This window comes from Leptonychotes weddellii, chromosome 6 (genome assembly GCF_054177405.1).
Source record: "Leptonychotes weddellii isolate Sample4059 chromosome 6, ASM5417740v2, whole genome shotgun sequence".
Lineage (NCBI taxonomy): Eukaryota > Metazoa > Chordata > Mammalia > Carnivora > Phocidae > Leptonychotes > Leptonychotes weddellii.
The window spans coordinates 67,352,154-67,365,342 of record NC_138374.1 but is presented as its reverse complement, the minus strand read 5'-3'; the positions used below and the strand labels follow the sequence as shown (position 1 = coordinate 67,365,342).

The 13,189-nt window shown below is 39.0% G+C and overlaps 1 protein-coding gene across 1 annotated transcript in view; it reads right to left on the bottom strand.

The window, feature by feature from the left end:
- Window positions 1-13,189, bottom strand: part of RYR2 (ryanodine receptor 2) — a 652,366-nt gene that overhangs the window by 244,005 nt on the left and 395,172 nt on the right. Inside the window, exons 26-27 of the mRNA XM_081824340.1 lie at window positions 12,803-12,962; window positions 9,633-9,780 (exon numbers count right to left, since the gene is read on the bottom strand). Coding sequence (XP_081680466.1) covers window positions 9,633-9,780; window positions 12,803-12,962 — 308 coding nt within the window. The remainder of the gene's footprint in view (window positions 1-9,632; window positions 9,781-12,802; window positions 12,963-13,189) is intronic.

The window sequence follows — 13,189 nt, the reverse complement described above, 5'->3', positions numbered from 1 at the left end:
CTTCACCTTCAACCAGTAGTGTTTTCTCCCCACTTGTAGCTCATAATTTTGCCCAACGAGACACTACCAATCATCCCTCAACTCTTACTATACTTAATTACATCAGATATAATTTCCCTCTGGCAGAAATGCTCTCCTCATCTACTCTCTACTTGACATTTTGATCCCTTCCACACCCAACTCAGACGTCATTTTCTCCCCTTATTGATTCCTTCAATTAGAAAATAAATCTTTCTTATGTATTTTCCATAAAGAACAGTCAAACCCCGGGGTGCCTGGGTGGCTCAGTCGTTAAGCATCTGCCTTCGGCTCAGGTCATGGTCCCAGGGTCCTGGGATCGAGCCCCACATCGGGCTCTCCACTCAGCGGGAAGCCTGCTTCTCCCTCTCACACTCCCCCTGCTTATGTTCCCTCTCTCGCTGTGTCTCTCTCTGTCAAATAGATAAAATCTTTAAAAAAAAAAAAAAAAGAACAGTCAAATCCCTACTATGAGGAAGGCATTCTATCGTATACGGGGACACAGTGGTAGACAAGAAACAGGATCTCAGCCTTCACCGTGGAGTATACTACACTAGCCCACCTCTTGCCCATGGAACTTCGGTGAGACAAACTTGCCCACCAACAATCAATGGTTCTCTCTAAATTCCCAACTTTCAGATACCATGCCATCCTCTGATCACCACCTTTTCCTTCTAGTTTCCTCACTTCCTGCACAAACACATTCTCTCCTTGAATACATTAACTTCTTCCTAGGCTTCCCTTATCTAGATAGCCTTTGATGTCTTCGGCCCTATTTCTCTTCTCCTTATTTGCTGTCAACCCCAATCTTTGTCTGACTTCAGGGTTTTCGTTCTCCTCAACATCCATACTTGCTCTGCTGACCGTGCTGGAAAGCACAGGCACACGGCAGATTGGCACCACTACTAGACTAGCTCATAGTCTCCAATCTCAGTGGGACCCTTAATGTTTCTCTGCACTCTTTTTATCTGTTCGCAACCAGCTCTCTGTTACATCCCACTAAACAGCCATTTCTAATTTTTATCACTGAGTGTCATCAGCAAGACAGAGTAAAGACCTCCAGAAATCCTCTTCCATAGAACTAATGAGAACACTGGAAAAAACTGTCAAAATCAACTTTTCAGAGCTCTAGAAATTAGCCAAAGTCTGGCAACAAGCTGGGCCGTGTTATTTGATCAAAGTAGATGAATGTTTATTAAGGACAGCAAGCCTACTGGGGTTTTAACTTGCTTTGGTGCCATCCCCTTCTCTCTAGCTACATGGCACACTGAAAACCAATAGCCTCTTCATTACAGTGAAAATCAGCACCCTAGACGCCTTGAGAGGGAACAAAATGGAATCAGCATGAGTATGATGTCTCACCAAATAGAAAATATCAGTAAAGAGACTGAGATTATAAAAAGAACCAAATAGAAATTCTGGAAAAGTACAATAACTGAAAATAAAATTCCACTAGAGGGGCTCACCTGTAGGTTTAAGCTAGCAAAAGACAGAATCAATGAACCTGAAGATAGATCCACTGAGATTATCAAGTATGAAAAACTGGGGAGAAAAAAGGAATGAAAAAATAAACAGCCGCAGAGGCCTGTGGGACACAATCAAGTGTGCCAACCTATACATAATGGACATCTCAGCAGAAGAGAGGAAAAGGGCAGAAAGAATATATAAAGAAACAATGATCACTCTCCAAATTTGATGATATTCATTTATAGTTCCAAGAAGCTCAACAAAATCCAAGTAGGGCAAACTCAAAGAAATCCACACTAGACACATTATAATCAAATTACTGAAAGACAAAGACTCTTGAAAGGACCAAGAGAGAAGCAACACATCTCATACAAGGATCTTTAATAAGAGTAACAACTAGTGTCTCATCAGAAAACACTGGGGGCCAGAAGGCAGTGACAGGACATATACATAGTGCTGAAGGAAAGAAAAAGAAAAGCCAACCTAGAATTCTACATTTGGCAAATCTTCACTGTTCCCTTCAAGACTTCCAACACAGTCCAGCCCTCTCCCACTCCTGCCCCCTTAGCAAATAAGCTCACTTTATAGTTCAACAGAAAATAGGACCCATGTAGCAAGAATTCCCTGTGCTTTGTCCTGACTTTCCATGAAAACAGGTTTCTACATTCTCTTCAAACCTTACCTCTTTCGTCTTTAGGGGAGCAGATGTTCTCCCTATTATATTAAGCCAGTCCCTTCATCCATGCTCTGAATTCTCTCCCCACCCTCTCAGACACTACATTTCATCTAGCTCCTTTCCTTTCTCATCAACCTCCTACTTTCTGCTGGTTCTTTCCCTGAGCATAAAAAAATGTCCAAATGCCACCCATAAAAATAAATAAATAAATGAAATCTTTAATCCTTTCTTCCTCTCTACCGGACAGTCTCAGCTTTATACTTACATATGGAACTGAGTCCTGCTAGCTCTGTCTAGTGTCTCGCATGCATTTCAAACTCAACATGTTTTACTTTTTTTTTTTTTATAGAGGGGGAGAGAGAGAGACAGAGAGAGAGAGAGAGGAGGGAGGAAGGGCAGAGGGAGAGGGAGAATCTTAAGCAGGCTCCGTGTACAGCACAATTCTGAGATCGTGACCTGAGCTGAAATCAAGACTTAGACGCATAACCGACTGAGCCACTCAGGCACCCCAAACTCAACATGTTTAAAGTCAAACTTGGAATCTCCCCAATATCCCAGCTCTATCTGCTCTGACTCCCGTGTTCCCTGTGAATGTGGATGTACTTGACATCTACCAACCCAGAAACCATCCCTGACACCTCCTTTGTCCTTCTGCTGATTCTACTTCTAAATATCAAATGATTCTGTCCTGTTCTCTCTGTGCACAGTATTGCCAAAACTTAGGACTCAACACTCCTCATCTACGCTTCTTTTATAGCCAAACTGTTGTCTTCACCTCCACTTATGTTCACATTCAACCCATTCTCCCAAGAGTCACTAGATTTTTTTTTTAATAGAGAAACATTTCTTATTTTTTTTTCAATCACTGCCTCCTCTACTTCATTTCCTGCCACTTCTCAGACTCTACATTTAGCCACACAAAACTGAAATCCCCAGGTGCCATGTTCCCTTGTGGCTCCAAGCTTTTAGACATAGCATTTCATGGAACTTGGTTGACTCCTATTCATCCTTCTAAATTTTACCCTAGCTTTACCTACTTTTATGTAGGTAAAGTATGTGGTTTTAAAACATGTCTGCAAATATTTTGTCACATTGCCTTCCAAAAAGTGTGGGTTTGAGTGTGGGCTGCTTTACTGACTCACTTGTAACAAACAGAATATGGTAGAAGTAACTGTAATGGGCATTGATGCCTCCGCCCCACACTATCTCTTATTCACACTGGGGGAAGTCAGCTGCTATGTGAAGGCACTCAAGCATCTCTATGAGGTGGTCTACTGGCAAGGAACTTAGGCCTCTTGCTACAAGCCAGAGAGAAACTGAATCTTTTGGCCAACAATTATGCAAATGAGCTATCCTAGAAGCAAATCCTCCAGCCCCACTCAAGTCTTCATGACCATTTCCCTGACCAACTTGACAGCAACCTCGAGAGAGACCATGATCCAGAACTACCTGACTAATCCACTCTCAAATTCCAAACCATGGAAACCTTGAGATGTTCATTAAGTCATTACGTTTTCAGGGGAAATTTGTCACACAGCAATAGATAACCAACATACTTCCTCTATGAAGACTGCTCTGACATCACCAAGCTTAATTAAACCCTCTGCTGGGACACTCAAGCATTTATTCTTACATCATATAATAGTGTTGACAATTTAGTCTCTCTTCCTTGCCTCCCCTGAGAGCTACCTACGGGCAAAAACGGTTTTACTCAGTTTTGAATCCCCAGAACTAGGCACAGTAGATGTTCCATAACTATGTATTAAAAGCAAATGGAAATAAGGATGATCTGAAATATGGAAGTAACATTAAACCCAAACATGGATTTTATAAATAGGAACTCCTTCCCTTTCTTCTTGAAATTCACATAAGCAACAAGAAAGTAGGTAACTGTAAGGTAGCAATACATTGCCTCACAAGGGTGTGAAGAAGACAAAATTGTATTATGGTTGTAAATACCGTAAAATTATATGTCATAAGGGCAACATCTTATGCAGTATACAGGGAAGACGGTTATCCCTAAAAGTGAATATTTCAGATGTAACTGACACAGTCTATGTCCTTGACTAATAATGTCTTTAAAATATAACCATCACTAGTTACTTTTTTCCAACATATACTGCACATTTCCTTGTACAGGGAAAAATACACTCCCTTTCTTGGATATCAACCATAATTTTTTTTAACAGTGCATTTCTTTTTTTTGTTTGAATGGGTAATGCAAATAGAGTATAAAATTTAAAAGAAATGATATGTGGCAAAATGTAAATCTCCCCTCCCACAGCTGTCTGTCAGCTATCTAGCTATCCTTCCTAGAAGCAATCACTGTTACTATTGTTTTCTGTGTCTATCCAGAGTCCGTCCGTGCATGTGCAAGCGTTTACGTATATTCTTTGTTATAACGCAAATAGTACCATACTCTTCGCAGAGTTCACGACTTTGCTATTTAACCTTAATATGAAACACTTGTGACTGTTTCCTATTAGCACTTCATTGTATTTAACAGGTTCATAATATTCCATTGTATGAATATACCATCATAATTTTAACCAGTTCCAATGCCAGGATGTTATCTAATCTGACTTTTTGTTTTACTTTTTGGTGTGTGTGTGTGTGTGTGTGTGTATAAGTATGTGTGGGAGAGGGTGTGTGTGTATGTGTATGAATATGTGTTTGGGAGCTCAGAGACTACAGTATTCAGCTCATTCATATTATTCTGTTGGACTGTGTAAGTCTCCTCTATTGCTCTTTTTTTCTTCCTTTTTCTTAATCCTTGATCACAAAATACATTTCCTCACTCCTTTCTCCACCACTGGCATCACTCCAATATGTGTGGTGTTTTTCCTTGGATGGTTTGTATTTTTGTAAGCTGTAGAATACTTAGAAATGATATTAATGGTATTGTATTACTGCTCTATCCCATACTTCATGATCACTGCTTCTGAATTGCTGCATGTTATGTTTTTTTTAACATTTCTATTATTTTTATCTAATAATATTTCCCAGAAATAGACACATATGATGCTTCCAGATTTCATGATCATAAATAATGCTGTAATAAACGCATTCCTACACACCCCTGTCTGGACCTATATATGAGTGTTTCTACATCCAAGTGTATGTAGCATTTTCTGGGACATATTCATGGTTTCTATAATTACAAGCTTTTCACACATCAGCTTTGCCAAGTTACACTCTTAAGAAAAACACATGGGGTTCCTATTGTGTCATATCCTTGTCAACAGTTGGGATCATATAAATATATCCAGTCCTTCATTAAAATTTACAGTTAGTAGGTCATGTTAAAGAACGCTCATGGGGCTGTGAAGCCAGGGGCTCTAACACTAACCAAAGACTGAAGTTCCCCACTGGATGCCACAGTCTCTCAACAGTGCTGTTATCCTAAGGAGACAGGAGACATAGCCACTCATAATTATGAGAACTGACTCATAATAATCCATGATTGGTAATGTGGAAGAATAAATAAGTGTCTGAAAGTTTAACCAAAAAAATACATTCAAGATCAACTCACTCTTTGAAAGATTCATAAAATCAATAAATCCCTAAGAAAAATGACCATGACAAAAAAAGAGAAACATAAACTCTCAACACAAAGAATAAAAAGAAGTGCCACTAGAGACCCTACAAACATCAAAGGGATCATAAGGGGACATTAGGACAGCTTTATGCCAATAAATACGGCAATTTAAATGAAATTAACTTATTGAAAATGTATAACTTATCAAAACTGACATAAGAAGAAATAGAAAATCTAAATATCTCCCATAGCTATTAAAGAAATTGAATTCATAATCAAATAAGTTTCCTAAAGGATAAAACTATATGCCCAGACAATTTTAATGATAAATTCTATAAGACATTAAAGAAAGAAAGAATACAAAACTAACCCAAATTCAGAAAACAGGAGGAACATTTCCTACCTTATATCATAAAGCCATTATTGCTCTCATATCAATAACTGACAAAGAGATGTTGCAAGAAAAGGAAATTACATATCGGTATTCCTTATGACATATAAGCAAAAATCCTTAACAAAATAGCAAATAGAATCCAGCTATATATAAAAAAGCATAATACACCCAGGTAGAGTTATTGCAGAAATGCAACTTATTTTAACATTCAAAAATCAACGTTATTCACAATATTAGTAGAATAAAGGAGAAGAATATATAATCATCTCAATAAATGGCAAAAAGAAAAGTATTTGACAGAACTCAACATTCAATATCCCATTCATGATAAAAGCTCCCAACAAACTAGGAAGAAAAAGGAATTTCTTCACTGTGATAAAGGGCATCTAGACCTACCGTTAACATCATACTTCATAGTGAAACATCAATACTTTTTTCCTTAAGACTGGGAACAAGGCAGGATAACCTCTCACCATGTCTATTAAACACTGTAAGTCTTAACCAGTTCACTAAGTCAAAAGACAAAAAAGGCATGATAATTATAAAGGAAAAAGTAAAAATTTTTTGTGGGGTGGGGGGAGACATCATGGTTATGTAGGTAGAAAATCCTATATACTTTATACACAAAAAAAGAGAAAAAGAAAGAAAAAAAGTAAGATGAATTCTGCCACACCACAGGATATAACAACAATATATACATACTAATTGTGTTTCTCATATTCACAGTGAACAACTGGAAGGTGAAATGAAATGAAAACTAATTTCATTTATGATAGTTCCGAAATATCATATACCTCTAAAAAATACTGGGCAAGATCTCTACTCTGAAAGTAGAAGACAAATTAAAGAGGACCAAAATAAACGGAAAGATATGCCACATTCGTGAACTGGTAGACTAAATATTGTTAAAATGTCAATTCTCCCCTAATTGACCTACATAGTCAACTGTAATCCCATCAAAACCAAATTTACAAGTGGAATCTAAAATTTATAAGGAAATGCAAAGAAAAAAGGAGACTGAAATCTCTTAAAGAAGAAGTTAGAGGACCTACCCTACCTGATTTTAAGATTTATTATAAGATTATAATAAAAAGGACAGTAGTGTGGTACTGACTTAAGGATAGACATATAGATCAATAGAACCCAATGGTCAATAGATACTTGACAAAAGTGCCAAGGTATCTAATGAGGAAAGGATAATTTGTTCCAATAAATGGTGCTGAGACAGCTGAATATCCACCTGGACAAAAGTGAACGTTGACCTCAGTCTCTCATCACAAACAAAATTTAACTCAAATTAGACTATAGACCTAAATGAAAAAGTAAAATAATAAAACTTCTGGAAGAAAGCACAAGAGAAAATCTTTGTTTTTGCATAGGCAAAGATTTCTCAGGACATAAAATATATGACCATAAAGGGAAAAAAAATCATAAAGGTCTTTATCAAAATTAAGAACGTTCTGCTCTCTGAAAGATCTCACTGAGAAAGTGAAAGCACAACCCACAAACTACAAGGAATTATTTCCAATATCTGACATAGTCCTTATATCCAGAAAATTTATATATATATATATATGCTTACAGTTATATATACTTACAATTCAATAAAAAGACAAAACCACCCAATTTTTAAAATGGATATAGATTTGAAAAAGAAAAAAGACCACTTATACCAATGGCCATTAAGTACAAGAAAAAAATTTCAACATCATTATTCATGAGGAGAATGAGAATTAAAACTGTAAGATCCCATTTTGCATCTACCAGAATGGTTAAAATCAGAAAGATTCACTACCAATTCTTGGCCAGGATGTGGGAGCAACTGGAACCCTCATACATTGGTCATGGGAGTAACTTCACAGAACCATCTGGACTCCTTATAAAGACTATATCTGTCCCATGATCCAGTAATTTTACTCCCTAGATATTTACCCAAAGAGAAATGAAAAGTCTAAGTCTACACAAAGACTTGTCTACAAGTGTTCATAGCAGTTTTATTCATAATAGCCAAAAACTGGAAACAATCCAAATCTTTGTATCAAAGAAAAACGGATAAAAAAATTTATGGTTTATTAGAATAGAATACTACTCAGTAATTCTGTTACGTCTTAGCTTAGAAGCCTTGTATTTCCATTCCAGTGGTCATGTGGACTACAGACTCTTTAAGACAGGGATCCTTCTGGTACCTTTCATACCTGATAGCATCTGGTTAATAAGCGTCTACCAAATATTTGTTGCTATAAAACTGACCTCAAGAGAAAATAGTTATATTATAATCACGAATATTATTGTTATCAAGGGAATATCTAATTTTATTTGCAGCAAATGTAAAGATTCAGTATCTACTAAGAGCTCTTAAGATGTTAACTACATACTGAATCAACTCCACAGACTGAAATCTGGAATCAGAATGCCTGGGAATGGGATTCTGCGTCTACAACATAGTAAATGGAAAGGCAGAGAAGTCTCCGAATCTCAGGTTCCTAATCTGTAAAATGAGCATAATGCATGGACCATCCCCATAGGGTTACTACTGTGAGGATTATGTAATTGTAAAGGTCTCAGAAATACTTGTTGCACATGATAAGCACTATATAAACATTAGCTATTATTACTACTTACAGTCTGGATTTCTATGCACAGATACAACACTGAAGATATTAGTCATTAGAGAATATTAAGGATACATTTTTTAAAAACTGGCACTATAAGGAAACACACATTGTTTATTTCACTTTGCCAATTTTAAAATATGGATATTCATACCAACTCAAACTTCAGGCAAAGGATAAAGGAATTGATACTGATATTTTAAACCATATTCTTAAAATATTTTAAGGGGAAATGTGTTCTTTATAAGACGTCTGAAAACCCATTTCTTCAACACAAATTTATTGAATGCCTATTCTAATGTGTTTATCTTAAAGCAAAATGTTACACTAATTAAAATTACCTATAGGTATGAGTATAAAATAATGAAGGTTCAGAAGACACTAGCTAAAACAATTAAACCAACTCTTTTTTGAAGGAGAACTGGTGGGGTCAGGTGGGGGCAATACCAGAGTTAAGAGAGTTAACTGCTCACCTCAAACTCTTTGGGAAGGTAGCCCCATTTTTCCCCCAGTGGTCCTGAGACACTCAAATGGGAGAGGAGTCTAATCCCTCAAGTGTCCTTCAGGAAAAAAAAATGCTCTAAACCACTGGCCTAAATTACAAACTAGATGACATCCCAAAGGACTCATCCTATACTCCCCACTTTCAGTTAATTATTTGGCTTTGAAGAACTACTACACAACTTTGCAGCCTGAGAGGAAGAAAGGAAAACCAAAATACCATGGTCCTGGGCGCCTGGATGGCTCAGTGGATTAAGAGCCTGCCTTTGGCTCAGGTCATGATCCCAGGGTCCTGGGATCGAGCCCCGCATAGGGCTCACTGCTCGGAGGGGAGTCTGCTTCTCCCTCTCCCTCTGCCCCTCCCCCTGCTCATGCTCTATCTCTCTCTCTCTCAAATAAATAAATAAAATCTTTAAAAAAAAATACCATGATCCTGATCTGGCGCCTCCAGGTTGTAGCCATACCCCAGCAACGTGCGCACGGCCTCACGGAGGCTGTCCTTATTGGATTTCTTGGTGCGGTCATCTAGAAGGGCGTAGGGAACCAGGCGAGGGTTTCTTCTGTTCTTTACATCCTACAGGAAGAGAAAAGGTGTTGGTCATTAAAGCAGTACTAAAGCAATTGTTTTGGAAGTATGACAGCCACCAAATAAAATAGAATGTGAAGCCCCTGAGGTAAAAGCTGCCCCTCCCCCACCACCTTAGTCTTCTCAGGTAACGGAAGTTACTGAACCCCTACCAATATAAAAGATGGAATCCAGTGAGTAAGTGTAGGCCCTCCCCAGGAGAAGAAAAAGTAAAAAACAACAATAACAAAAGCGAACTGGAAGGATCTCTCCATCATCTTCCATCTGCCAGGGTCACAGGGCAGTGGGTGAATTTAGAGAACACAGAATTTCCTTGCACAGTTGACAGATGAGTCTTTGTTACAAGAACAGCCAAATGATCACCGGTCACCTCTCACTGATTTTAGTCTACAAACAACACATGGCTGCTGTCCCTTTCTCGGAAAAACCCAGGGTATTATAGACAGCCATTCTATGAACTCAAATAGCCTGAACAATATGCATTAGGGTGACTCCATCAACCTGTGAAGCCAGTTAATAGCCAAAGTACTGAAATATCTACAAAACTCACAATTTGTCTATAACAAAAGAGGCTCCAGGTTTAAAATGTGATGAAACTGGTGTTGGCAAAGCAAGAAAGCTGGCTATCCTACTATCCTGGCAAAAAAAATCATTTCCTTCCATCCACTCCCTGAGGCTCTCCTACAGATTTTGTCAGACTTTCCAGATTTCTGGAAGCATTCTCAATCCTCAGGTTAACCTGAGCATGACTAAGAATGAGGAGGCTGTGGATCTTCCCAAACCTTCTCAAAACAAATATGCTACATGGTGGATGGGGTTTGTCTTGGTTGGGTAGGAGCAAAGAAAGCTTTTCCTACTGTCTTCTCCCCTGGTCTCTAGCAAATTTGTACTAAATATCTGCTCCTGAATACATGAACATGAACTGACACAGTGGGGGATCAAGATCACCTAGTTTGTTTGGCGGGGAGCACCACTCCAAAGCCACCCCAAATAAACCAACAGTGTAAACATCACCCCACACTCTTCTCCTTCAACTTGGTTTTAGCCCCCAAACTTTTCCTCTATAGAAAGTCTGAAGCCTTGAATGAATCATCCTCTCTAGAGACGGTGTCCTGGGACTCTGTTAAAAGGAGCTTCCCAGGGGATTTGATGCACACTCATGGTTTGAAAGCAGCTGTGCTAGAGAGACAGAGAAGAGGGTAATTCAAGGAAACTGCTCTCAAGGACTTTCAATGAAGTTCTAAACTAGATTATGTTAAGGTGATGGAAGGTAACGCAAAATTCAAGACAACATTCATTCAAATAATCCGGCAAACATGGGCTATGTCAGTGGGGAATGTGGTGGAGGGATGGGGTGCGACCTGGGGGAGGGAATGGGGAAATGATTCTGGCAGGTTCAAAGAGAGCCTTGTGTTTTTATGAGGAACCACATGCACAGGAAGGAGCACCCCCACCCCCAGAAGAGAGGGACCTTAGGGAAATCCTGGTTTGTCTGACAGAGCTACGTGGTCTTCAAGGCAAGTAAGCCCTCCTTTTGCAGACAGCCAGTGTGGACCCCTGGTCCATCTGGAGTATAAGGTTCAGGTTCTCTCTCTCTCTCTCTCTCTCACACACACACACACACACACACACAATGCTGGAGCAGATGTAGTGTTGACATTCTCATCAGTTACAACCAGCTTAATTCAATATAAAAATATATTTTATGAGGTACATCAAGGCTCTTCAATTTTTCTTTAGCCTTCCCAATAGCAAGAAGTCACTGGCTTAGAAGGATTTTTGAAATTCAGTTTTTCAAACCAATATTTAGGCTGTTTCCTGGACCACAGTCTAAGCCTGTAAGTAAGAATCCATTTTAGTCCTGAAGAATTTTAAGTAAAGGAAGCCTAAACTGAGCTGGCAAGAGGCACTGCAACAAGGAAGTGAAGAATTTTGGCTCTGGAGTCAGAAAGCTTGATCCCAAGCAGGTCTGCCACCTGCTAACTGGGTAGCACTGGGCAAACTGCTCCCAAGAAGGCTCCCCGTGCACCATATGTAAACTGGGAATAAAAATGATCCCTCCCTCACAGAACTGTAGTCAGAGTTAAAGAGAATATGTGTAAAACTCTAGACATGGGGACTGCCACCTAATTGAATAGCAAACTGCCGTACGTATTTGGTCAGGCCCCAGCACTGCTATGAGCCTTTCTCATACGTAAGTTATAAAATGACATTAAATCACTTACTGATGAGGAACACAGTGGCGCAGAGAATTTAAGTAGCCTGCCCAAGGTCACACAATGACTCAGAGGTGAGGCTCAAATTTGCTCTTCGGCCGCTCTGCTATGCTGCCTCGGGATATACTCAATGACTGTTAGTCACTCCCGCTAGCACCACCATTAATAGAGAGAGATCCATGCCTCTAACATCCAGAAACCTCAGAAAACTCTATCCTTTACTAAGTTTAACAAAAACTCAGTTAGTGGTAAAATATGACCTGAATTGATGCAAGCCTGTTTATAGGCTTTATTTATCCCTCTTCGTATTATCATGCCTACACTGTGCTGAACAAATAATAATTTATATTCTGCTGTCCCGCTGAGGGTGGTAAGAAATATGTAATATATCACCATATTGCCATTCTGGAAACCGAAAGATATCTGGATTCTGACATTCATCTGGCCCCGGGGTTTTCGAATGAGGAACTGTGGACCTCTTTTATTATTTTATCTCAACTGTCTCATATTTCAAAAGTTTCTCCTTAAATACAATCTCAGAGAGAAATGCCATGAAACCATGTTATAAATGACTGTTCTGGTTAAAATTCACTGTGTACCTCATGTGAACACTCGGGGTTTGGTCATCTGACTTCTTGGTCCAGCACTGAACAGGTATGTCAGTGCATATGTACATGAAGATATGTATCTGAGTTTCAAAAGAGTCATTATTTAATCTCTCCTGTTAGGAATTATGCTGATCACCACTTAAGCAAATCTCAGCTTCCATGCTATCAAGCTAAATTCCCTTGTACCTGTTGGATGCCGTAAGTCCAGCCCTGCCGGATTCGATCCCGGGCCCACACATTATGAGCATTTTCTGCCAATTTGTCCACCATCGCTTCCTGAGATGGGGTGAGTTTGATGAAGCTCAGGTCCATTGGGGCAGGCTTATACCCACTTGTCAGCTGGTAACTACAAAGCAAAACAAAAGAAATATATATTTGGCCTTTCCGAAAAAGTCAAGGCTTAAAAATTCCTGTAACGGTCTTTTCATGACCCCACCTACCTCTAATGGTTCATTTAACCACGTGGTTACCACTGAAGAGCAAGCCTGGAACCCTTCACTTAAGCTAATAACTCATTAGGTAGAAAGGCCACACAATCGTGGTCTCCATTTTTATACCAATAAAAGTGAAATG